Source organism: Felis catus, chromosome F1 (genome assembly GCF_018350175.1).
Source record: "Felis catus isolate Fca126 chromosome F1, F.catus_Fca126_mat1.0, whole genome shotgun sequence".
In the NCBI taxonomy this organism is placed as follows: Eukaryota; Metazoa; Chordata; class Mammalia; order Carnivora; family Felidae; genus Felis; species Felis catus.
In genome coordinates this window covers 15800039-15826604 of record NC_058384.1, presented here as the reverse complement: position 1 = coordinate 15826604, position 26566 = coordinate 15800039, and the positions used below count along the sequence as shown (strand labels likewise).

At 39.9% G+C, this 26566-nt stretch overlaps 1 protein-coding gene across 1 annotated transcript in view; it reads right to left on the bottom strand.

Annotated features, from left to right (window-relative positions):
* KLHL20 (kelch like family member 20) overlaps positions 1-26566 on the bottom strand; it is a 70604-nt gene that overhangs the window by 2469 nt on the left and 41569 nt on the right. Inside the window, exons 8-11 of the mRNA XM_011290904.4 lie at positions 21530-21673; positions 13835-13968; positions 12598-12806; positions 9171-9277 (exon numbers count right to left, since the gene is read on the bottom strand). Coding sequence (XP_011289206.3) covers positions 9171-9277; positions 12598-12806; positions 13835-13968; positions 21530-21673 — 594 coding nt within the window. The remainder of the gene's footprint in view (positions 1-9170; positions 9278-12597; positions 12807-13834; positions 13969-21529; positions 21674-26566) is intronic.

The following is a 26566-nucleotide window of genomic DNA, read 5'->3' as shown; positions in this document are numbered from 1 at the left end:
TTTTAAGTCTGAGACAAAAATGGAGATCGTAATCTCTCAAAAGATGGTTCTTAAGAATTTCCTAAATATTACTTGGTCATATGTTACTAATTCTATTTAGTGATAGTTACTGAGAAACAGGTCATTACATAGGATCATAGTGATTAAGCAGTCAGAAGAAAATTTGGCTATCTTCTCAAATTTCCACTAAAAAAGGAAGCAGAGTGTGTAAGAAAATATGCCACAAGGGGGGAGGGGGCTCCTATTCATAAAAACCTCCTGCTATCTCTCCCTTACCTCTACTGGGTTTTGCTAAAATGTTTACCTTTGCAGTGAGGCCTGCTAGGCTATATTTTAAAGTGGAAACTCCTCCTTGGACACTCCCACCCCCTTTGCTAGTCACCATAGAGCTTCTACCCCCTGATATGTTACTTCCAGTCTCAGAGAAGTTTGTTTGGGGTGCCTGGGTGGCTCAGTCAGTTGAGCAACGAACTTTGGCTCAGGTCGTTATCTCATGGTTCGTTGAGTTCGAGCCCTGCTTCGGATCCTCTGTCCCCCTCTCTCTCTGCCCCTCCTCCACTTGCACTCTTTCTCAAAAATAAATAAACATTAAAAAAAAAAAAAGAAGTTTGTTTTGTTCACTGTTGTATCCCAGGGTCTAGAACACTCACTCAGTAATACTATCTTTACTTAATGAACCAAGATTGTGAAATGTGATGCAGAAGCCCAAAGTGCTACAATATCTGACTTTTAGTCTGACTTCAGTATTGTGACCAAGTCTTACAGAGACATGAGAGAAGCAGAATCCAAAGCTTGTCATTTAAATATCTGTAAAAGTATGGCTTTCCCAGACATGAAGACTATAAAAAGATCTCAGTACATTCATTAACTGAACCTTCTAGAATGACGAAAAGATCTGGGTGGGTAGTTACAGGCTCAAATTTACAGAATGTCTACTTAGAATGCAGCAGGAATGGACTATGAGATAGACCCTTTTGGAATAAGGACTACAAAGATCTCAGCTTATCTTTCATGTTCATGAAAAAGATCTTTCAGAATGTCTTCTGCCTCACATCCCAGGCCAGACTGGGATCTGTGGTTCCCTTAAATGTATTTAGGCAAATAAGCCAAATTTATTGAGAAAGAAAACCCATGTTGCTTGGAAGGTAAAACTGTTTTCTTAGAAGGCTAATATTTGGAATTAAGTATAGACAGGAGGTACATCCAACCTATAGTATTAACATTTTGTATTAAGTTTGAGAATTAACTATATATTTGACATTTTAAGTTCTTGTAATATTTAAGCAACTCTGGCATATTAAGGCATCTATCAGATTAGTTTTGTGAATCGAGTATAAAACGTGTGATTGAGTAAAGATCTGGACTTATGATTTTGTTTTAAAATTTAAGAGAATTTTGCTAAATTTGTAAAAATTTTTGAAAAAATAAATGCATGAGTTATGTGATTTATGTGAATTTATAAGAAGTACTTAGGAAAGATTTGTTAAGATTGTTAAGACAAGGATTTAAAAGTAAAGTTAATCCTATATAGTTTAACATAGTTAAATCTTTTTTAAAAATTTTTTTTTACACTTACTCATTTTTGAGAGAGACAGAGCGTAAGTGGGGGAGGGGCAGAGAGAGAGGGAGACACAGAATCTGAAGCAGGCTCCAGGCTCCCAGCTATCAGCACAGAGCCTGATGTGGGGCTCGAACTCACAAACTGCGAGATCATGACCTGAGCCAAAGTCGGATGCACAACCGACTGAGCCACCCAGGCGCCCCAACATAGTTAAATCTCTTCAATAAAATGTAGACTCCTCCCAGAAAAGTGACTGTTAAAATTTAATAGACTTTAAAATAGAATAATAATATATTTAAAAAGATTTTAATTAATTTTTAAAATTTATTTACTTATTTTGAGAGAGAGAGAGAGAGAGAGAGAAAGAGAGAGAATCCCAAGCAGGCTCCATGCCAATGCAGGGCTCGATCCCATGACCATGAGATCATGACCCAAGCCGAAATCAAGAGTTGGTCACTTGAGCGGCAAGATGGCGGCTTAGGAGGACGCTGGGCTCACCGCGCGTCCTGCTGATCACTTAGATTCCACCTACACCTGCCTAAATAACCCAGAAAACCGCCAGAGGATTAGCAGAACGGAGTCGCCGGAGCCAAACACAGACGAGAGGCCCACGGAAGAGGGTAGGAAGGGCGGTGAGGCGGTGCGCGCTCCACGGACTGGCGGGAGGGAGCCGGGGCGGAGGGGCGGCTCGCCGGCCAAGCAGAGCCCCCGAGTCTGGCTTGCAAAAGCGGAGGGCCTGACGGACTGTGTTCCGACAACAAGCGCGACTTAGCGTCTGAGAGGTCATAAGTTAAAAGCTCTGCTCGGAAAGTGGGAAGGCTGGAGGACAAAGGGAGGGAGAGCTGCTGAGCCCCCTGACGACAGAGCTCAGTTTGGTGGGGAACAAAGGCGCTCACCGGCGCCATCTCCCCCGCCCATCCCCGAGCCAAAATCCCAAAGAGAACCAGTTCCTGCCAGGGAACTTGCTAGCTCAGCGCAAACACCCAACTCTGTGCTTCTGCGGAGCCAAACCTCCGGCAGCAGATCTGACTCCCTCCCGCTGCCACAGGGCCCCTCCTGAAGAGGATCACCTAAGGAGAAGCGATCTAAGCCTGCCCCTCCTGCCCCTGTGCACCTTGCCTACCCACCCCAGCTAATACGCCAGATCCCCAGCATCACAAGCCTGGCAGTGTGCAAGTAGCCCAGACGGGCCACACCACCCCACAGTGAATCCCACCCCTAGGAGAGGGGAAGAGAAGGCACACACCAGTCTGACTGTGGCCCCAGCGGTGGGCTGGGGGCAGACATCAGGTCTGACTGCGGCCCCGCCCACCGACTCCAGTTATACACCACAGCACAGGGGAAGTGCCCTGCAGGTCCTCACCACGCCAGGGACTATCCAAAATGACCAAGCGGAAGAATTCCCCTCAGAAGAATCTCCAGGAAATAACAACAGCTAATGAGCTGATCAAAAAGGATTTAAATAATATAACAGAAAGTGAATTTAGAATAATAGTCATAAAATTAATCGCTGGGCTTGAAAACAGTATACAGGACAGCAGAGAATCTCTTGCTACAGAGATCAAGGGACTAAGGAACAGTCACGAGGAGCTGAAAAACGCTTTGAACGAAATGCATAACAAAATGGAAACCACCACAGCTCGGCTTGAAGAGGCAGAGGAGAGAATAGGTGAACTAGAAGATAAAGTTATGGAAAAAGAGGAAGCTGAGAAAAAGAGAGATAAAAAAATCCAGGAGTATGAGGGGAAAATTAGAGAACTAAGTGATACACTAAAAAGAAATAATATACGCATAATTGGTATCCCAGAGGAGGAAGAGAGAGGGAAAGGTGCTGAAGGGGTACTTGAAGAAATAATAGCTGAGAACTTCCCTGAACTGGGGAAGGAAAAAGGCATTGAAATCCAAGAGGCACAGAGAACTCCCTTCAGACGTAACTTGAATCGATCTTCTGCACGACATATCATAGTGAAACTGGCAAAATACAAGGATAAAGAGAAAATTCTGAAAGCAGCAAGGGGTAAACGTGCCCTCACATATAAAGGGAGACCTATAAGACTCGTGACTGATCTCTCTTTTGAAACTTGGCAGGCCAGAAAGAATTGGCACGAGATTTTCAGGGTGCTAGACAGAAAAAATATGCAGCCGAGAATCCTTTATCCAGCAAGTCTGTCATTTAGAATAGAAGGAGATATAAAGGTCTTCCCAAACAAACAAAAACTGAAGGAATTTGTCACCACTAAACCAGCCCTACAAGAGATCCTAAGGGGGACCCTGTGAGACAAAGTCCCAGAGACATCACTACAAGCATAAAACATACAGACATCACAATGACTCTCAACCCGTATCTTTCTATAATAACACTGAATGTAAATGGATTAAATGCGCCAACCAAAAGACATAGGGTATCAGAATGGATAAAAAAACAAGACCCATCTGTTTGCTCATTTTAAAGAGACTCATTTTAGACCTGAGGACACCTTTAGATTGAGAGTGAGGGGATGGAGAACTATTTATCATGTGACTGGAAGCCAAAAGAAAGCTGGAGTAGCCATACTTATATCAGACAAACTAGACTTTAAATTAAAGGCTGTAACAAGAGATGAAGAAGGACATTATATAATAGTTACAGGGTCTATCCATCAGGAAGAGCTAACAATTATAAATGTCTATGCGCCGAATACCGGGGCCCCCAAATATATAAAACAATTACTCATAAACATAAGCAACCTTATTGATAAGAATGTGGTAATTGCAGGGGACTTTAACACCCCACTTACAGAAATGGACAGATCATCTAGACACACGGTCAATAAAGAAACAAGGGCCCTGAATGAGACATTGGATCAGATGGACTTGACAGATATATTTAGAACTCTGCATCCCAAAGCAACAATATACTTTCTTCTCGAGTGCACATGGAACATTCTCCAAGATAGATCATATACTGGGTCACAAAACAGCCCTTCATAAGTTTACAAGAATTGAAATTATACCATGCATACTTTCAGACCACAATGCTATGAAGCTTGAAATCAACCACAGAAAAAAGTCTGGAAAACCTCCAAAGGCATGGAGGTTAAAGAACACCCTACTAACGAATGAGTGGGTCAACCAGGCAATTAGAGAAGAAATTAAAAAATATATGGAAACAAACGAAAATGAAAATACAACAATCCAAACGCTTTGGGACGCAGCAAAGGCAGTCCTGAGAGGAAAATACATTGCAATCCAGGCCTATCTCAAGAAACAAGAAAAATCCCAAATACAAAATCTAACAGCACACCTAAAGGAACTAGAAGCAGAACAGCAAAGGCAGCCTAAACCCAGCAGAAGAAGAGAAATAATAAAGATCAGAGCAGAAATAAACAATATAGAATCTAAAAAAACTGTAGAGCAGATCAACGAAACCAAGAGTTGGTTTTTTGAAAAAATAAACAAAATTGACAAACCTCTAGCCAGGCTTCTCAAAAAGAAAAGGGAAATGACCCAAATAGATAAAATCATGAATGAAAATGGAATTATTACAACCAATCCCTCAGAGATACAAACAATTATCAGGGAATACTATGAAAAATTATATGCCAACAAATTGGACAACCTGGAAGAAATGGACAAATTCCTGAACACCCACACACTTCCAAAACTCAATCAGGAGGAAATAGAAAGCTTGAACAGACCCATAACCAGCGAAGAAATTGAATCGGTTATCAAAAATCTCCCAACAAATAAGAGTCCAGGACCAGATGGCTTCCCAGGGGAGTTCTACCAGACGTTTAAAGCAGAGATAATACCTATCCTTCTCAAGCTATTCCAAGAAATAGAAAGGGAAGGAAAACTTCCAGACTCATTCTATGAAGCCAGTATTACTTTGATTCCTAAACCAGACAGAGACCCAGTAAAAAAAGAGAACTACAGGCCAATATCCCTGATGAATATGGATGCAAAAATTCTCAATAAGATACTAGCAAATCGAATTCAACGGCATATAAAAAGAATTATTCACCATGATCAAGTGGGATTCATTCCTGGGATGCAGGGCTGGTTCAACATTCGCAAATCAATCAACGTGATACATCACATTAACAAAAAAAAAAGAGAAGAACCATATGATCCTGTCAATCGATGCAGAAAAGGCCTTTGACAAAATCCAGCACCCTTTCTTAATAAAAACCCTTGAGAAAGTCGGGATAGAAGGAACATACTTAAAGATCATAAAAGCCATTTATGAAAAGCCCACAGCTAACATCATCCTCAACGGGGAAAAACTGAGAGCTTTTTCCCTGAGATCAGGAACACGACAAGGATGCCCACTCTCACTGCTGCTGTTTAACATAGTGCTGGAAGTTCTAGCATCAGCAATCAGACAACAAAAGGAAATCAAAGGCATCAAAATTGGCAAAGATGAAGTCAAGCTTTCGCTTTTTGCAGATGACATGATATTATACATGGAAAATCCGATAGACTCCACCAAAAGTCTGCTAGAACTGATACAGGAATTCAGCAAAGTTGCAGGATACAAAATCAATGTACAGAAATCAGTTGCATTCTTATACACTAACAATGAAGCAACAGAAAGACAAATAAAGAAACTGATCCCATTCACAATTGCGCCAAGAAGCATAAAACACCTAGGAATAAATCTAACCAAAGATGTAAAGGATCTGTATGCTGAAAACTATAGAAAGCTTATGAAGGAAATTGAAGAAGATTTAAAGAAATGGAAAGACATTCCCTGCTCATGGATTGGAAAAATAAATATTGTCAAAATGTCAATACTACCCAAAGCTATCTACACATTCAATGCAATCCCAATCAAAATTGCACCAGCATTCTTCTCAAAACTAGAACAAGCAATCCTAAAATTCATATGGAACCACAAAAGGCCCCGAATAGCCAAAGGAATTTTGAAGAAGAAGACCAAAGCAGGAGGCATCACAATCCCAGACTTTAGCCTCTACTACAAAGCTGTCATCATCAAGACAGCATGGTATTGGCACAAAAACAGACACATAGACCAATGGAACAGAATAGAAACCCCAGAACTAGACCCACAAACATATGGCCAACTCATCTTTGACAAAGCAGGAAAGAACATCCAATGGAAAAAAGACAGTCTCTTTAACAAATGGTGCTGGGAGAACTGGACAGCAACATGCAGAAGGTTGAAACTAGACCACTTTCTCACACCATTCACAAAAATAAACTCAAAATGGATAAAGGACCTAAATGTGAGACAGGAAACCATCAAAACCTTAGAGGAGAAAGCAGGAAAAGACCTCTCTGACCTCAGCCGTAGCAATCTCTTACTCGACACATCCCCAAAGGCAAGGGAATTAAAAGCAAAAGTGAATTACTGGGACCTTATGAAGATAAAAAGCTTCTGCACAGCAAAGGAGACAACCAACAAAACTAAAAGGCAACCAACGGAATGGGAAAAGATATTCGCAAATGACATATCGGACAAAGGGCTAGTATCCAAAATCTATAAAGAGCTCACCAAACTCCACACCCGAAAAACAAATAACCCAGTGAAGAAATGGGCAGAAAACATGAATAGACACTTCTCTAAAGAAGACATCCGGATGGCCAACAGGCACATGAAAAGATGTTCAGTGTCACTCCTTATCAGGGAAATACAAATCAAAACCACACTCAGGTATCACCTCACGCCAGTCAGAGTGGCCAAAATGAACAAATCAGGAGACTCTAGATGCTGGAGAGGATGTGGAGAAACGGGAACCCTCTTGCACTGTTGGTGGGAATGCAAATTGGTGCAGCCGCTCTGGAAAGCAGTGTGGAGGTTCCTCAGAAAATTAAAAATAGACCTACCCTATGACCCAGCAATAGCACTGCTAGGAATTTATCCAAGGGATACAGGAGTACTGATGCATAGGGCCACTTGTACCCCAATGTTCATAGCAGCACTCTCAACAATAGCCAAATTATGGAAAGAGCCTAAATGTCCATCAACTGATGAATGGATAAAGAAATTGTGGTTTATATACACAATGGAATATTACGTGGCAATGAGAAAAAATGAAATATGGCCTTTTGTAGCAACGTGGATGGAACTGGAGAGTGTGATGCTAAGTGAAATAAGCCATACAGAGAAAGACAGATACCATATGGTTTCACTCTTATGTGGATCCTGAGAAACTTAACAGGAACCCATGGGGGAGGGGAAGGAAAAAAAAAAAAAAGAGGTTAGAGTGGGAGAGAGCCAAAGCATAAGAGACTGTTAAAAACTGAGAACAAACTGAGGGTTGATGGGGGTTGGGAGGGAGGAGAGGGTGGGTGATGGGTATTGAGGAGGGCACCTTTTGGGATGAGCACTGGGTGTTGTATGGAAACCAATTTGTCAATAAATTTCATAAATAAATAAATAAATAAATAAATAAATAAATAAATAATAAATAAATAAAAAATAAATAAATAAATAAATAAATAAATAAATAAATAGTTGGTCACTTAACCGACTGAGTCATCCAGATGCCCCCACTTGCCATTTGCAACAACATGGATGGAATTGGAGAATATTATGCTAAGTGAAATCAGTCAGAGAAAGACAGATACCATGTTTTCACTCATATGTGGAACTTGAGAAACTTAACAGAAGACCATGGGGGAAGGGAAGGGGAAAAATAGTTTCAAACAGAGAGGGATGCAAACTGTATGACTCTTCAATACAGAGAACTGAGGGTAGATGGGGATCAGGGGGTGGGGAGAGGGGAAAATGGGTGATGGGCATTGAGGAAAGCACTTGTTGGGATGAGCACTGGGTGTTGTATGTTAGCAATGAATCACGGGAATCTACCCCCAAAACCAAGAGCACACTGTATACACTGTATGTTAGCCAACTTGACAATAAATTATATTAAAACAAAATGAAAGTAGGAGCGCCTGGGTTGCTCAGTTGGTTAAGCGACCGATTGCGGCTCAGGTCATGATCTCGCAGTTTGTGAGTTTGAGCCCTGCGTCGGGCTCTGTGCTGACAGCTCAGAGCCTGGAGTCTGCTTCGGATTCTGTGTCTCCCCCTCTCTCTACCCCTCCCCTGCTCACGCTCTGTGTCTTTCCATCTCTCAATAATAAATAAACGTTAAAAAAAATTAAAAAAAAAGATTTTAAAAGCTTAAAGAAAACAATCAGCTTAAAAATGAAATAAACTATAATTTTTTAAAAGTAACTGCAATTTGTTTTCCCTGGGTATAAAGCTACCTACAAGAACACCAAAACATTGTGACAGATTAGGAGTGAAAGATCTAAGTTCCAATTTTAACTCTGTCGCTAACTTGTTCATTTCATTTCTCAGTGCCTCACTTTCCTCAGCTGCACACGATGAAGCTAGAGAGGAGACTTTTTTTCTGTGTTTGCCATCTCTATTATAAAACTGGACAGTTACTAAAGAGAAGATTTTGTAAGATGTCAGCCACTTTCGAGCAATGAAGTCAAAATAAGCCATCAAATAGGGGTAACTTGGAGCTCTCTTCCTAGTACCACAAAAGCACTTCTCAATGTACTGACCAGCCCGATTCTGATGGTCACGGGCAACATTATGCTCATGATTTTCCAGTCAGCAGTGAGGTGATCTGCAATGTAGCTTAAACGTTACCTCCATGTATTTGCATCAGGATCAAAAACTTCAATGGTCTTCAAGTACGTTGTGCCATCGAAGCCTCCTACAGCCATGAGCTGCCCATTCACCACTGCCAGGCCAACCTGTAGGACCAAAACATAGTGGCTGCTGAAGAAGCCAGAGAATCACTGGGAAAATTTACACTAGTTTCTACATAAATCTTTACTAAAAGATATTTTTTAAGGCCTTATATTATGGCTTACTTGAATACAGAGAAAAAAGTAATGGCAAAAATCTACTACATTGTTGGAACAATAAAATTATATATTCAATTAAAGTATTTACACAGAGTCAAAAACAGATTTTTTAAAATTTTAGAAAAGCATCACTGGGAGTAGGAACCTCCAAAGGGCTCTCACTTTTCTGGTATCTGCCTGTTCTAATCCACTACCTAAATTGCCACTAAAATTCTGTTTAAAATACCCATGCTGTCACTCTCCTCTAAAAACGAAGCCTCTCTACCGCCTAAGTTTAAAGTCCTTATTATGTTGTTCGGGCCCTCCAGAAACCCGTAAGAGCCCATTCTAGCCTCACCTCCTTATGTGCCCTATGTTGTAATAATACTGATTTAACTGCTGGTCCCAGAAAATACCACACGTTTTCACACCTCCATACTTTTTCTTTTAAAGATTTTTTTCTTCTTGGGGCGCCTGGGTGGCGCAGTCGGTTAAGCGTCCGACTTCAGCCAGGTCACGATCTCGCGGTCCGTGAGTTCGAGCCCCGCATCAGGCTCTGGGCTGATGGCTCAGAGCCTGGAGCCTGTTTCCGATTCTGTGTCTCCCTCTCTCTCTGCCCCTCCCCCGTTCATACTGTGTCTCTCTCTGTCCCAAAAATAAATAAACGTTGAAAAAAAAAATTAAAAAAAAAAAAAAGATTTTTTTCTTCTTTTTTTAATTTAAATTTTAGTTGGTTTACATATTGGTTTCAGAAGTAGAATTCAGTGATTCATCACTTCCATACAACACCCAGTGCTCATCACAACAGGTGCCCTCCTTAATACCCATCACCCATCTAGCCCATTTCTCACCCACCTCCCTCCATCAACCCTCAGTTTGTTTTTTTTAAATTTCATTGTCTTTAAAGTATTTTTTTTTAATTTTTTTCAACGTTTATTTATTTTTGGGACAGAGAGAGACAGAGCATGAACGGGGGAGGGGCAGAGAGAGAGAGGGAGACACAGAATCAGAAACAGGCTCCAGGCTCTGAGCCATCATCCCAGAGCCCAACGCGGGGCTCAAACTCATGGACCGCGAGATCGTGACCTGGCTGAAGTCAGACGCTTAACCGACTGCGCCACCCAGGCGCCTCTAAAGTATTTTCTTTTTTTAAACAAATATAATTTATTGTCAAATTGGCTAACATACAGCGTGTAAAGTGTGCTTTTGGGTTTTGGGGTAGATTCCCGTGGTTCACCGCTTACCTATACGACACCCAGTGCTCATCCCAACAAGTGCCCTCCTCAATGCCCATCACCCACTTTCCCTTCTCCCCCACCCCCTCATCTATCCTCAGTTTGTTCTCTGTATTTAAGAGTCTCTTATGGTTTGCCTCCCTCCCTCTCTGTTTGTAACTATTTTTTTCCCCTTCCCTTCCCTCATGGTCTTTTGTTAAGTTTCTCAAGATCCACATATGCACACCTCCATACTTTTGCACATTGTTCCTTGGCTGGTGTTTTCTCTCCCTCTTTTAGAGAATCTTTTTCTTCTTTTATGGCCTAGTTTACATGCGACTTTTCTGGTAAGTCTCTTCACTGCTCTAAACACATTAAGCATATTCTCCCATGTTTTCCTATAATGCACGTGCTGTTACTATAATTTTTTTTATAGTTAGCTGTAAACATCTCAAGTTCCTTCACTAAATTGGGAGCTCCTTGATGAGTCGTCACACTCATTTTTGCTTTCCTAGCACACGGTAAGCACTTAATAAATATTTGCTAAAAACTGGTACAGCCACTCTGGAAAACAGTATGGAGGTTCCTCAAAAAATTAAAAATAGAACTATCCTACAACCCAGCAATTGCACTCTTAGGTATTTATCCAAGGGATACAGGTGTGCTGTTTTGAAGGGACACATGCACCCCCATGTTTATAGCAGCACTGTCAACAATAACCAAAATATGGAAAGAGCCCAAATGTCCATCGATGGATGAATGGATAAAGAAAATGTGGTATGTATATACAATGGAATATTACGTGGCAATCAAAAAGAATGAAATCTTGCCATTTGCAACTACGTGGATGGAACTACAGGGTATTATGCTAAGTGAAATTAGTCAGTCAGAGAAAGACAAAAATCATAAGACTTCACTCATATGAGGACTTTAAGACACAGAACAGATGAACATAAGGGAAGGGAAGCAAAAATAATATAAAAACAGGGAGGGGGACAAAACATAAGAGAGTCTTAAATATAGAGAACAAACAGAGGGTTGCTGGAGGGGTTGTGAGAGGGGGGATGGGCTAAAAGGGTAAGGGGCATTAAGGAATCTACTCCTGAAATCATTGTTGCATTATATGCTAACTTGGATGTAAATTTAAACAAATAAACAAATAAATAAATCTTTGCTAAATCATCAGAAAGTAGCAGTGAGAACAATAGGAGTGTGACTAAGAAGCTGTTAGCCACCAGTAATAAAGAGCCACAGGCATGGGAATGCTTTGACCTGCCAATGCGTACCAGTGGTATTCCCTGATTTGTGCGAACCAGAATTTACTCCCTTCTATCCTCACATCATGGACTCTTTAACTACTGCTGGCTTTTCCCACTTGTTGTCCGACATTGATGGACTCTTGACACAATCAGTGGTTTATGGATTACAGTTCCCTCTGAAGCAAACGTCCTAGGATGGATGAATTCTGTACTTCACCCTGAAAGTCTCGTGTAGTCACAGGTCATCCATGGTCTAGAACTTGACATAGGTCAGCCTGACCAGGTCTAGACTACACATGGGATAGACTCAAACCTATTTGTGGGGACTGGTGGTGGGGCCAGGTATGTTTCTGCCTCAACATTTGAATTGGTGTGCCAACTACTTAGAATATTACCTAGAAACTAGTTAGAAATTAGTTAGGAATATTTAGCTCCAATTGAGAGGGATGAATATGGGTGAAGTTAGATAAGGTAGTGGATAAGATAGGGCAATGTCTTTTAGGAAAACAACTGATGAAAGATAAATCACAAAGAATAATTCTATCATTAAAGATATAATTGACTGAGATATTTAACCACCGGAGATAACAGCAATTAAGAGAAATTACTTTTTTTTTCCAGTACAAAAGCAGCAGGGGTTGTTTTGCCTAAATAGTGCACCTCCTTACTGTCCCGGTATTTTACAGATCAGAGCTCTCCCACACAACCGTCTCTTGGTGCTTTTTCCCCAAGTTTTCAGTAGCGAGGCACTTACTCCACTACGGCGGGATGTCATAGCCACCACTGGAGACCACTGGTTAGTTCTGGGGTTGTATCTCTCAGCACTGCTAAGCTCTGTAGTATCATCTCTACCTCCTACGGCATAGATCATGTCCTGATACACTGCACAGCCTAGGTGTTTCCTCCGGGTCCCCATAGGGGCTATGGTGTGCCATCTGTTTTCCTGAGGATTGTAGCGTTCCACTGTAGGGGAAAAAGTAGCAAGTGACCATTCAACCATTTCTTCTCACCTCTAGTTTTCCTCATAGCCATTAAAATTTTGTGATAACACATATTTTTGATACACAATCTGATTTTTGCTTCTGAGACGGACTTGTGTATCTTTCCACAATACCAATATAATCTCATCAGGGACGGGTTTGGTTTGGGTATGGTATGGTGGAAAGGCGCCTCAGTTCTAGTTCTGACAATATGACTCATGGCCTCACCTTATCCTTTTTTTTTTTAAGTAGTTTTCATGCCTAGCACGGAGCCCAACTTGGGGCCTGAACTCATGACCCGAGCTGAGATCAAGAGCCGGACACCTAACTGAGCCACCCAGGCGCCCCCACCTTATCTTTAAATGAGGAGACCGGACTGTAAGACCTGTAGGCACCATTCCATACTACTAATTTATTGTCATGATCAGACAGCTTCTGTGCTCTCGTACCCCTTTGCCTGTATTCTTACTGCACTATAAGCAGAAGACAAGATAAGTGACAATGAATCTGATGCGGGTGCCACACTAACAATATCCTTGGGCAAAAATATCCATTATCTCTAAAGAGAGAGGACTAACACATAAACCAGCTTACAGCTGTAAGTTTTTATTTATTCTTAGATTATAATACAGGTTTGTTTGTTTTGGTTTTTAAGGAGAGATGGTTGGGGGTGGGGCAGGGAAATAATCCTATTGGGAAAACAGTTCTTTTATTCATTATAAATTCCAAAGCTTGCAAAGAGAAAGGAGAAAGAAATATTTGGGGAATACAGTAGAACACTATGGCTGCAGAAGGAGCCGAGGAAGAGCTGACAGTTGTACTCTTTTAGGGGGCAAATAGTTTTCAATTATTTAAATAAATATATTATTATATAAATTATTTAAATTTTGTAATTTATATTTGTAATTTAAAATTATAGGATCACCTGGATTTTTATACTTTTTTGTAGGGCGACTCTCCTGAGGAATATGCTGCTTTGGGGGAACCACATTGACCTTGGAAGGGACTCACCTGTGTTGAGTGGAGATGTCCCATCAGAGCCACCTACGGCATATAAGAACCCTCCTAACACAGCCACAGCCACGCCTAGTCTTCTGGTGCTCATAGAAGCCACTCGAGTCCATTTGTTTTCCTTTGGATCATACCTGCAGTGAGGGAGAAACCAAAGACTGCACGCCTGTCTTGATTAAGTGAGGACTTTTTCATAAGATGTGAAACCATGCTGAAGATATGTTGGATACATGCTATGGTCACATGCACAGTGAGAATCTAACATAATTTACTTGGTTATTAGGAAGAGAAATCTTAGAGTTTGTGCCTGTGTCTGTTATTCAGCTGTTTCCTATACTCTGCCTTGTGATGCTAGGGCTAGAACTCTGAAAAGAGCATTTCTCCTCAGCCAAGCTGGCTCTCTGTTAGATTGTGCTGAGAGGAAGGACCAGACGCTGGAAGTCCAGGGAAGGAGAAGGGACAGGCTCCTTTCTGTGTGTTTGCCAACCCTGTCAGCCTTGTCTCAGCAAAGGCCCTTTTGCTCTGACGGAACCAGCAAATTGCAGCTTCTAGCCTTTTCCTGGCATTTCTAAAACTAGCCTTGTTGTGCCTCTTGGAGGTCTTAGTCATGGCTGTGAGGCACCTCCTCTGAGCTCCTGAGGTTAAGAGTACCACAGCTGTGTAAGTCACCCCCAAACTTAGGGATTCAAAAATAATTTTATTAACTCTCCTGTTTCCATGAGTCAGGAATTTGGGAAGGGCCTCACAGGGAAGTTCTGGCTCAGGTGTCTGGCTGCTCTCAGGCTGGACCTGAGGCTGGAAGGGCAGAATGCTAAGGCAGCTAGGGGCTGGCCAGGCATCTCTCCAAGTAGCCTCAGGGTCTCTCCATGCCGGCTCATCTGGGCTTCCTCTCAGCATGGCAACCTCAAGCAGCTCAAGGCCTCAAAGGTGCCCCAAGAGATCCAAGTGAAAGATGTATCACCTTTTATGACCTAGCCCCAGGAGTCAAATACTGCCACTGTTGGGGTTCTTGCAAGGCGACCCAGAATCAAGGAAGGAAACATAAATCCCACCTCTCAGTAAGAAGAGTGTCAAAGTCAAATTATACGAAGAGTATGTGAAATGGCAGGTATTGTAACCATCTTTGGAAAATACAATCTTCCAAAAATAGCCAGCAAGAGAACCCTTCATGGAGAAGGGTCACAGCTTTCAGAGCACCAGCTCCCTGGGTGCCGATGGTTCTGGCTCTGTGGGATCTGTCCTCTAGGCTTCTAGGCTCCCGTAACTCTGATCTCTCTCCTTTGCGTTCCCAGATCTGGGTTCCTACAGCTACTTTGGTGTCTTCTTTTTACTTCTTTCAGCCCTTCAATATCTGCTGGCCAATTTTTGAACATTCCTTGTAGTCAAATAACTGATATAGCTTCGGTTTTCCTCAGTGGGTCCTGATTGATAAATTACTAGTGTTCAGAAGTAAATATGATAAAAATCGGAATAGTGCTGACATTTTATCACATGGGTAGGAAATTCTGTTAGTATATTTAAGTACTGTATAGCAAACTATATCAATATTGCAGGAAATATAAAATAAAATAAAGGGTACTAAAAATAGACCTCGCTCTTAAGAAGCAAGAGAGGGAGATGGAGCATGTTCTCAAAGGAGAAACCTCCAAACAGATTCTGAGAATGTGGTAACTAATACAGATGAAAGAAGCAGAAATATAAATGCTGGAGAATGCAGGCCCTGGAGAAAGGTTATGGTTAGTTAGTGAAGGTTTCCTGGAGTTCATGCACTTTGAATACAGTTTATGGTTCATCACTTTTGGAAAATTCTCAGCCAAAAATCCTGTCTCCAAATATTGCTTCTGCTATTATCTCTCTTTTTCTGGGACTGCAGTTACATGTATGTTAGACTGTGTCCCATGAGTGTCTGGGACACATGAGAGTCTGTTCTTTCCATGCTGTTTTCTCTGTTCTTCCTCTGTTTCGGTATTTTCTATTAATCTGTCTTTGAGTTCATTAACTCGGTCTTCTGCTGTGTCTATTTCTACTGTGTCTACTTAATCTTATTTCATTGAGTTCTTAATTTTAGAGATTGTATTTTTCAGTTGTAGAACACATATTATTTTTAGATTCCAATTCTATATTTAAATTCTCCAACCTTTTACCCAGTTTTAATCTTATCCTCTATTTTATTTAATGTATTTATTATACTTAAAGTTTTTTTCTGTTAACTCTAAATGTGGATCACTTCAATGTCTGCTTCTATTTTTTTTTCTCTCAGCTATTGGCCATATTTTTCTGTTTCTTCAGATGTTTCATAATTTTTTATCGTATGCTGCACATTATAAAGGAATGGAATCCTAGAAGGTGAAATTGGTATTACCCCCTCATTCCCACACCGCCTACAGTGGATTCACTCTTCCCTGTATTAGGCAGGTAGGGTGAAATATTGATTGCCTCAGTCCAATCAGGAATTGAGCTTTTGCTAGACTCTGTCCACCTCTATTTTCAAATGTCTCAAGGATGCAAGCTGTCATGTATTTGTTGTAAGCCCCTCCCCACAGCAGGGCTTTATCTTCTAAGCACTGGAAGGTTGCATGAGATTTCACTCACCCTGGTTCCCTCGAGACTGAGCTATCCTAGCATTCAGAAAACATCTCATGGGGAAAAACAGCAGTATGTTTAGAATTGTCCTAGATTCCAATCTGTCATGTCAACCTGCATGACTGTTAAAAGTTCTACTGATATACCTCTCTTCCAGGAGAATCCTTTGGCCTAAGACAAGTGCAATATTCAACCCTTCACACTTGGCAAATGCCCCCAGGGAAGAAAATAGCTGATGATCTCAGCTCACATAAATGGGCTTCCTCTTCAGTAGAATTTTAGTTCATCTAGTCCTTGTTACTTTCACATGTCTCTGATGTTTAAAAAAACCCAAACATATATATACATACATATATATATGTATATATGTATATATATATGTATATATATATGTATGTATATATACGTATGTATATATGTATGTATATGTACATATATACATATATATGTATACACACACACACACACACACATATATATATATATTTAAGTTTATTTATTTATTTTGAGAGAGAGCAAGTGAGTGAGAGAGTGTGAGCGGGAGAGGGACAAACAGAGAGGGAGAGAATCCCAAGCAGGCTCTGTGCTGACAACATGAAGCCTGATGTGTGGCTTGAACTCACGAACTGTGAGATCACAACCTGAGCTGAAATCAAGAGTTGGACTCCTAACCAACTGAGCCACACAGGAGCCCCTAAAAAAGTATATTTGTGCTCTCATTTTCCCCTAGTTGTTGCAGTGGGAGTGATGGCTGTCACTACTTACTGCATTCTACTTGGAAGCTGAAGTCTTTGCATAATTCTTAAAACTTGTTATTGTAAAATAAAACATCGATTTAGAAAGCCACATGAAACAAATGTATAGTTTAATGAGATATTACAAGGAAAGCCCACTACCCAGGTCAAGAAAAATAAGTTTGCCTGCCACACTGGAAGCCCTTTGGATGTATCCCTTTCCAAATTCAATGCCTTCCTCCACACAAGAGAACCATTATCCTGACTTTTACAGTAATCACTTCCTTGTATTTCTTTACAGTTTTACCACCCAAGTGTGCATCCCTAGACACTTACTCTTGTTCACTGTAGTTTTTTTAAAGTCTCTTTTTACCTACAGGTTTTTCCTCCATAGCCCTTCTCCCCCCCCCCCCCCCCCCCCCCCACACACACACACACAATTCATCCTTTAGAACCTGGGGTATTCAACCTGCAATTTCTCCCACAACATGGATTTGATTGACTGGACACTCATAGTGCAGTTCAATGCACTGGTCTGTCCTCTGTATGTTCTGCAAATTGGCAGAACTTCTGGATTCAGAAGTTTGATCAGACCACATTTGGTCCCTTTGGCAAAACTACGGAAGGTGGTATGTTAGCAGCTGTTAATTGTTAACAGCTAGGTCTATTTATTTACTGAGTGTTACAAAATGGTGATATTCAATCATTTATGTTCCCTCATTTGGATATTTTTATAAAGAAACAATCCTCTTATCTACTATTTTGTACCCAATTCATATGTGATACAGTTCATATAAGAAGGGTTGGATATAGGCATGCTTCTTTCACTTTGTTTACTAGTACTCAAGATGATAAATTAATTCCCTGTGATTTCTAAAGGCAACTAAGTAGAGTTTAAAAAAATGTCAGTAGGAACTCATAGATTTAAATATATTTATTGGATTTTAATCAATCATAATTACTGTCTCTTAAAGTTTAAACTGTCCCATCTTTGGTCAAGTGGGAACACCTTCAAGTTTGTTCTTGACTCTCTTTGACATCTCCTAGTCTTTGATAGATGGCTTGTATTCTGGTATGACACGCTGGTCTGGGCTTATTTGTACATTTCCTGTCCTAAATCTGGAAACAGACATTTCTCCAAGAAGCCCTGGTTTCTTTTAGGGAAATGGAACTTCAAGACCCAGTCCAGGAATAGAGACGTTCACTGCCACTAGTTGGTCATTATTTCTAGGCCTCTTCAATCGACAGAGCTAGAATATAATTATTTGTAAATGAGGAATTTAATTCAAATTGAAATTTAGGCTACAAGGTCTTTTATTTAAATTCTATTTTACATTCATATTCTTCCACATCAAGAACTCTAATTTTCAAGAAACTTGGAGAGGATAGAATCAGAATAACCCATACCCATTTTCTTTATTCCACATATACATTGCAGTCTCAGAATAGCAATACTATCACTTCAACGTCCCTGAGAAGAATTACAATTCTTTTTGCATATCTCTTCCCATTCTCCTCCCACTTTTGAAAATACTTGTACCACCTTTGTACTAACTGAGCATACAGCCAGTGCAAGCTACTCTCTCTTTGCACCCTTTATTCAGAGTTCCTGGATTCTCTGTATGTTTCATGCCCACCCTCTATCAAGGTCTCTAGCAATTTTGTCTGACGTTCTGTGGTAGATTCCTCACTATGGACTCATGGGAACAGTGTTCTCTAACTTCTTACATATTAACAGTTTGTGGCCTTCATACTTCAGTTTCTCTGGGCATAAAATCCTTAGCTTACATTTTCTTTGATTAGCCTAAATATGTTATTCCATTTTCTTCTAGCATAAAATATTGCTTTCAAAAAGTCTGATGGTAAATCTAAATTTCTTTCCCTTATAAGTAATATGTACTTTTTTGTTGATGATTAAAGAATTTATCTCCTTTTTCTTCAAGGTCCAATAATTTTATTAGAATAGGTACTGATGTTGATTGTTCTGGGTCAGTATTCAGAAGATACATTGCAACCTTTCAATAAACAATTTCCATTTTTCTTAGAACAGATTTGAATTATAGTTCTTAGCATCTGTTCCATTCTCTTGCTCTGGTTTGCTTCCTCATGGTCTCCTATTATTTGCATACTGGACTTTTACCTGTCTTCAATACTTATTGCTCTCTCTCAAAACCTTTTATTTCCTTTATTTTTTTATTTTAAAACATTTCCTCTTTCACCTTCTATTTATCTTCTGGGATTACTTGTTTTATTTCTAATTTAGTCTTCATTCTGAAGTGATTTTTCCTTTCATTTCTAATATTTTTCTGAGTTTTGCCATTCATTTTTGGGTTTTTCTAACTCTGACTTATGTAGTGTTTTCATATCTTGCATCATTTTCCTAATGTCATTAAGCACATTGTGAAATAGTTGCTTACAGTTTTGATCTGTTCTGTGGGTGTGTCTTTCTGCTGTGCTTTTATTGTCTATAGAGATGTTATTCTGCTGCTTATTCTCTCTCCATATATTAACTCTGTATTGGATCTAACCTCAATGCTTTGCTATTGTTCATTTTTACATGAAATGAGTTGTCTTGAGGAGCGTTCACGATAATTTTTCTAACTTCACGGAGCTTTTTCTAGTTTTTTCCTATAGTGTTAAAAAAGTAGAGTGGTTTGCTTCCTGAGATTTATTGGTTTTATTCACTGGTCCTCCTTTTCATCTTGGTCTTCTCTTCCCATTGGATAATAACTCTGTCCTGCTCAATTTTGATCCTGCAGCCAGAAGTGTGGGAACTGTTCTGGAAGGTCATCCTGCTGGTCAGTTCTGAGGGTTCCTAGGGACTAGATGGCTCTAGGGCAGCTGGTTCTCAACTGCAGTGGCTTTGCACCACTCCTCTCCCCATCCAGGGACATTTGGCAATGTCTAGAGACTTCTGGTTATCACAACCAGGTGTATGCCACTGGCAATTAGTGGGAAGAGGCCAAGGATGCTATTAAACATGTGACAGTGCACAGGACAGCCCCCCACAACAAAGAATTATCTGGTGCAAAATGGCAATAGTGCTGAGGTTGAACAACTCTTTTCTAAGTCATTCAGATCTTATTATAGGTCGCTTGCACTTACTCTATATTAGGAGTGAGCAAAAACCCTTCTTAGCCTCAGCTGTTGGTCCTAAATTTTCCTCTCACACTTCCTAATAGATATATATTGTCTATTTTGGGGTTCTTCTGTTCTTATATATGTCATACTTCGATTGCTTTTCTGTATTTTCTCCTGCACAGACACTGATATCATGTAGGTCTTGTGGCTTTTGGTACTTTGCCTTTGCCCACTGGTGTTTTGGTGTTTATGGGGATACTCTCTCCCCTAGTTCTATTTTCAATGTTGCCCATAGGGCTTTTTAAAAGCTGTGGCAAAATATACATTAAATTTGCCACTGTAATCATTTTTAAGTGTACAGTTCAGTAGTGTTAAGTACATTCACCCTGTCATCCAACCAAGTTCCATAATTTGTTCCTAGGTTTGTAGCTTCGCTATCTATTGCTCTGTTCTTACGTGGGAATTTAGAGAGATTACTTGTTGCTATCTTCCCAGAATCCTCTTGCAAAGAGTTTTGAAAGTGGAGAAATAAGTTTCTTCACAGAAAAATAATTTTAAAAATGGCTTTCAAGAGTTACCTGCAACTTTATCTCTATTTAAGGCAGAGTTAAACTCTTCAACTTAAACATGGTAACCCAACCAGTAAATGCTATTTGAAATATTCTGAAGAGTCATGAAGCATTTCCTTTTAAGAAGTGAGAATGAAATAGGGTATGTTCTTGACAATAATCATAACACACAAGCCTCCAAAATCCAATCTCCAGGGTAGAGTGACAAAAAGCTGATGGAGCAAGAAATTAAGAACAGAATCTATTTCACTAAAATTAACTGATTTGTAAAAGTATAAATCAAACTTTGGCAGCCAACCCAGATTTTCCTAAGTAGACTTCAAGAATTAATGAGAATCCATATACTTTGGGGTATTTGTAAGATGCGCTAGACAGAGTATTATTATTTTAATCATTGTTTTGGAGGAAGTCTGGGCAAAGTCACTAAATACACTTCAAGTACTGGGGAAAGAGAACAGATTGTAGAAGCGGTACACTTGGTATCATATATAGAAGGTAATTTAAAATATGATTCCAACTCTTCACTGTTAGGTTTAAGCAGTATAACAGTTTGGAAATCGGGTTATATCTTTCATCTTCCTACACTTAAGATCAACTGAAAACTTTTCCCCTAAAGCCCATGGGATATCCACTGAATAGTGGATCCCCTGGTGTCCTAAGCTGTTTCTTAGGTCTTAAGAGCCCTTTATATTCTTTTAAAAAAAATGAAAATGATTTAAAGAAATCACCTCTCAACAATGTTGAGGCAGGACACGCCATCCTGGCCCCCCACAGCATAGAGAAAGCCTCCGAGCACCGCCACACCAACACTCGTCCTGCATGTGCTTGTGGGAGCCACATCGCTGCTCCATTGGTTTGTTTTGGGGTCGTACCTGCAGAGCACACATTAAGAGCAGAGTTTGTACTATACAAAGAAAGTCTGGCTATATCTACACAGTCTATGTTCTTTCCTCTAAATATGGACTAATTAATAACTAAAGCATATGTAATGCTAATTTATGTTTTAGTTTTTAAACTTAATTTTTATTTAAACAAGTTAGATATGAATATGTTTTCTTTTAAAACTTTTTTCAGAAAGTTTTGGACAAAGCTAAATTTCCCTTTGAGTTCCACCAATTTCTGGTCTCTTCCCATTGTGACTGGTGTATGTCCTTCAAGACAATACTTTATAATACCACAATGTAGGAACTGTTTTCTCACTCGACATATTTCTGAGATCTACCCATGCTAACAGATATAGCTCTAGATTCTTCCAACATTTCATTATTGTGTGTGCCTTATATTATTTAATACTATCCCTACTGACGTATCCTTACATTGCTTATTATATTTTGCCATTAAAAAAAGTAATTACTAATTTGACCAGTAAAAATTATTTTGGCATACAGGACCTGAATGTGAGACAGGAAACCATCAAAACCCTAGAGGAGAAATCAGGAAAAACCCTCTCTGACCTCAGCCGCAGCAATTTCTTACTTGACACATCTCCAAAGGCAAGGGAATTAAAAGCAAAAATGAACTATTTGGGACCTCATCAAGATAAAAAGCTTCTGCACTGCAAAGGAAACAATTAACAAAACTAAAAGGCAACCGACGGAATGGGAAAAGATATTTGCAAATGACATATAGGATAAAGGGCTAGTATCCAAAATCTATAAAGAACTCACTAAACTCCACACCCAAAAAATAAATAATCCAGTGAAGAAAAAGGCAGAAGACATGAATAGACACTTTTCCAAAGGACATCCAGATGGCCAACAGACACATGAAATGATGCTCAATGTCACTCCTCATCAGGGAAATACAAATCAAAACCACACTGAGATACCACCTCACACTGGTTAGATGGCTAAAATGAACAGATCAGGAGACTATAGATGCTGCAGAGGATGTGGAGAAACGGGGACACTTTTGCACTGTTAGTGGGAATGCAAACTGGTGCAGCCGCTCTGGAAAACAGTGTGGAGGTTCCTCAAAAATTAAAAATAGATCTACCCTATGACCCAGCAATACTACTGCTAGGAATTTACCCCAGGGATACAGGAGTGCTGATGCATAGGGGCACTTGTACCCCAATGTTTATAGCAGCACTTTCAACAATAGCCAAAATGTCCACCAACCGATGAATGGATAAAGAAGATGTGGTTTATATATACAATGGGATACTACTTGGCAATGACAAAGAATGAAATATGGCCTTTTGTAGCAACGTGGATGGAACGGGAGAGTGTTATGCTAAGTGAAATAAGTCATACAGAGAAAGACAGATACCATATGTTTTCACTCTTATGTGGATCCGGAGAAACTTAACAGAAGGCCACGGGGGAGGGGAAGGAAAAAAAAGAAAGTTAGAGAGGGAGGGAGCCAAAGCATAAGAGACTCTTAAAAACTGAGAATAAACTGAGGGGTGATGGGGGTGGGAGGGAGGGGAAAGTGGGTGATGGGCATTGAGGAGGGCACCTGTTGGGATGAGCACTGGGTGTTGTATGGAAATCAATTTGACAATAAATTTCATAAAAATAAAATAAAAATAAAAATAAATAAATAAAAGTAAAAAAAAAAAAAAAAAAGACCTTACTGTAGGGATAATCATTCTACCCTGCCCTCCCTATCCTCTTCTTTGCCTTGGCATTTGAGAAGTGACAATGGTTGAGAAGTCCCAGAGCCTGTAGTGAGGATATTTAAAGCTAGGGACACTGTATTTTTTTGATTCTGTCTTTTAGTTTTATTCTTATAAAATCCATAAAACTCAGATTCTGTGAAAAGAAACTCTTAATACTAGATGATTTTAATGTCCTCGTTATTTGAGTTGGCAACTTCAATATACTCAAACATACTCAAATTAGAGTATATTCTGCATTGATAAATTATGGAATATGTACTAAAGAGGATTTATGTTATAGAAATTGGAATTAAATACTCCTCAGGTAAAGGTATGGTGGCAGTCTCTCAGCATAAATTCTTCTCTATTAGTTTACCAATCATACCAATCCCATTCACTTTGCCAGTGTTGGTTTAGGAAAGGCATGTGACCTGATTCTAGCCAATGATTGATGGGGGAAGGTCTGCTAAGAAAAATTGGGGTTTCTGGTAAGGATTTCCTTGCTCCCAAACTTTCAGAAAGAAGTCATGGCCCCTTTTCTCCCTGTGAACAGAGTTACGTCTAGATGTGATGCCCAAAACTGCTCCAGCCATCTTGATGTCTATTTGAGAAGGAATCCATATGTAAGCATTGCAGAGCTAAGGGAGATATCAGAGAGGTGGAGTTAAAGCCCTGAGAAACTGTGTTTCTGGAAAATAATAAATTATTTTAGCCTGCTTAATAGAAGTTTTCTGTTAACCTGTAGCTGAAAATATCTTAACTGAAAATTTGAGTGACAGAAACTCTTAATAATTGATAACCTGTCCTCACACTCTCCTCTGTGAAAATGCTTCAAAACCTGTAGTTTTGCTGATATATGGCTATTCCTTGTAAATTTCTCTGGAAGGAAATGTGGATTTCAGAGTAGAGAAATATTATAATAATAATTAAAAGATCTTATTATTATTAAAAAACACAGTAATTACTCTTGTATATTTCTCCTTGTGCAAATGGATGATGACAAGTAGAATCAAGGGGCACAGAGTACAGTCATTTTTTTTTTTTTTTAGAGAGACAGCATATGAGCAGGGGAGAGGGCAGAATGGGGGCAGTGTGTGTGTGGGGAGGGAGGGAGGGAGGGAGGGAGGGAGGGAGGGAGGGAGGGAGAGAGAGAGAGAGAGAGAGAGAATCTTAAGCAGGCTCCCTGCTCAGTGTGGAGCCCTACACGGAGCTCCATCCCATGACCCTGGGATCATAACTTGAGCTGAAATCAAGAGTTGGATGCTCAACTGACTGAGCGTCAACTCAACTGACTCAACTGACTAGGTGCCACTCGCCCCACCTTTTTAAAAATATTTTAGTCCATCTATTCACATTTTTTTTTTTAGAGACAAGTGGACGAGGGCCAGAGGGAGGACAGAGAGAATCTCAAGCAGGCTCCACACCCAGCACACAGCCCAATGTGGGGCTTGATCTTATGACCCTGAGATAATGACCTGAGCTGAAATTAGGAGTCTGCCACTTAACCGACTGAGCTACCCAGGCGTTCCAAGTCATTTTTAATTTTATAACATACTATCAAAAAACTATCAAATTGATCTTTTTGTAATTATACCAATTTTAATTGTTTTCAATCTCATTAATTTTTTCTTTGTATTTTCTTGGATTTTGTGGCTTTTTATAACTTCTTGATTTAAAAGAATGATTTTCTCATCTTTCTTATTTTCAAATGTATGCATATTGTTATAATGCATATAAATTTGCCTCTGAATACTGTCTTAGTTGCATCCCACACATTTTGATATATTTGGGCTTAATTATTATTAAGTTGTAAGTACTTAATCATTTCCATTCTTATTTCTTTAATTCATTTTATTTTTATTTTTTTAAATGATTTTAATTCTTTTAAATAGTCTCTACACTCAATGTGGGGCTTGAACTTACAACCCTGATATCAAAAGTTGCATGCTCTACTGCCTGAGCCAGCCAGGTACCTGTAACTCAATTTGTTTTTCAGCACACTTTTTTTTTTTTTTTAAACTTCTGTGGAGCTAATCCCTCTGTTTGGTTTTTCAGCTCTATAATCTATACCTCTAGATTTTTTTTTTTTTTTTTTTTGTAATTTTAGAGAGAGAGCGAACAGGGGAAAGGGGCAGAGGGAGAGAGAGATAATTTTAAGCAGGCTCCATGCTCAGCTTAGAGACTGATGCAGGGCTCAATCCCATGACCCTGGGATCATAACCTGAGACAAAATCAAGAGTCAGATGCTCAACTGACTGAGCCACCCAGGTGCCCCTATACCTCTAGATCTTTATATGCTGCAGGATTTTTTTGTTTGTTTGTTTCTAATATAATTTATTGTCAAGTTAGCCAACATACAGTGTATACAGTATGCTCTCGGTTTTGGGGAAGGATTCCATGATTCATTGTTTACATACAATACCCAGTGCTCATCCCAACAAGTGCCCTCCTCAATGCCCATCACCCATTTTCCCCTCTCCCCTGCTGCCCCCACCCCAATGAGCCCTCAGTTTGTTCTCTGTATTTAAGAGTCTCTTATGGTTTGCCTCCCTCCCTCTCTGTAACTATTTTTTCCCGTTCCCTTCCCCCAGAGTCTTCTATTAAGTTTCTCAAGTTCCACATATGAGTGAAAACATATGATATCTGCCTTTCTCTGACTGACTTATTTCACTTTCTGTAATACCCTCCAGTTCCATCCATGTTGCTGCAAATGGCCAGATTTTATTCTTTCTCATTGCCAAGTAGTATCCCACTGTATATATAAACCACATCTTCTTTATCCATTCGTCAGTTGATAGACATTTAGGCTCTTTTCATAATTTGGTTATTGTTGACAGTGCTGCTATAAACATTGGGGTGCATGTGCCCCTATGTATCAGCACTCCTGTATCCCTTGGGTAAATTCTTAGTAGTGCTATTGCTGGGTGATAGAGTAGTTCTGTTTTTAACTTTTTGAGAAACCTCCACACTGTTTTCCAGAGTGGTTGCACCATTTGCATTCCCACCAACAGTGTAAGAGGGTTCCCCTTTCTCTACATCCCCACCAGCATCTGTTGTTTCCTGAGTTGTTAATTTTAGCCACTCTGACCAGCGTGAGGTGGTATCTCAGTGCGGTTTTGATTTGTATTTCCCTGATGATGAGTCATGCTGAGCATCTTTTCAC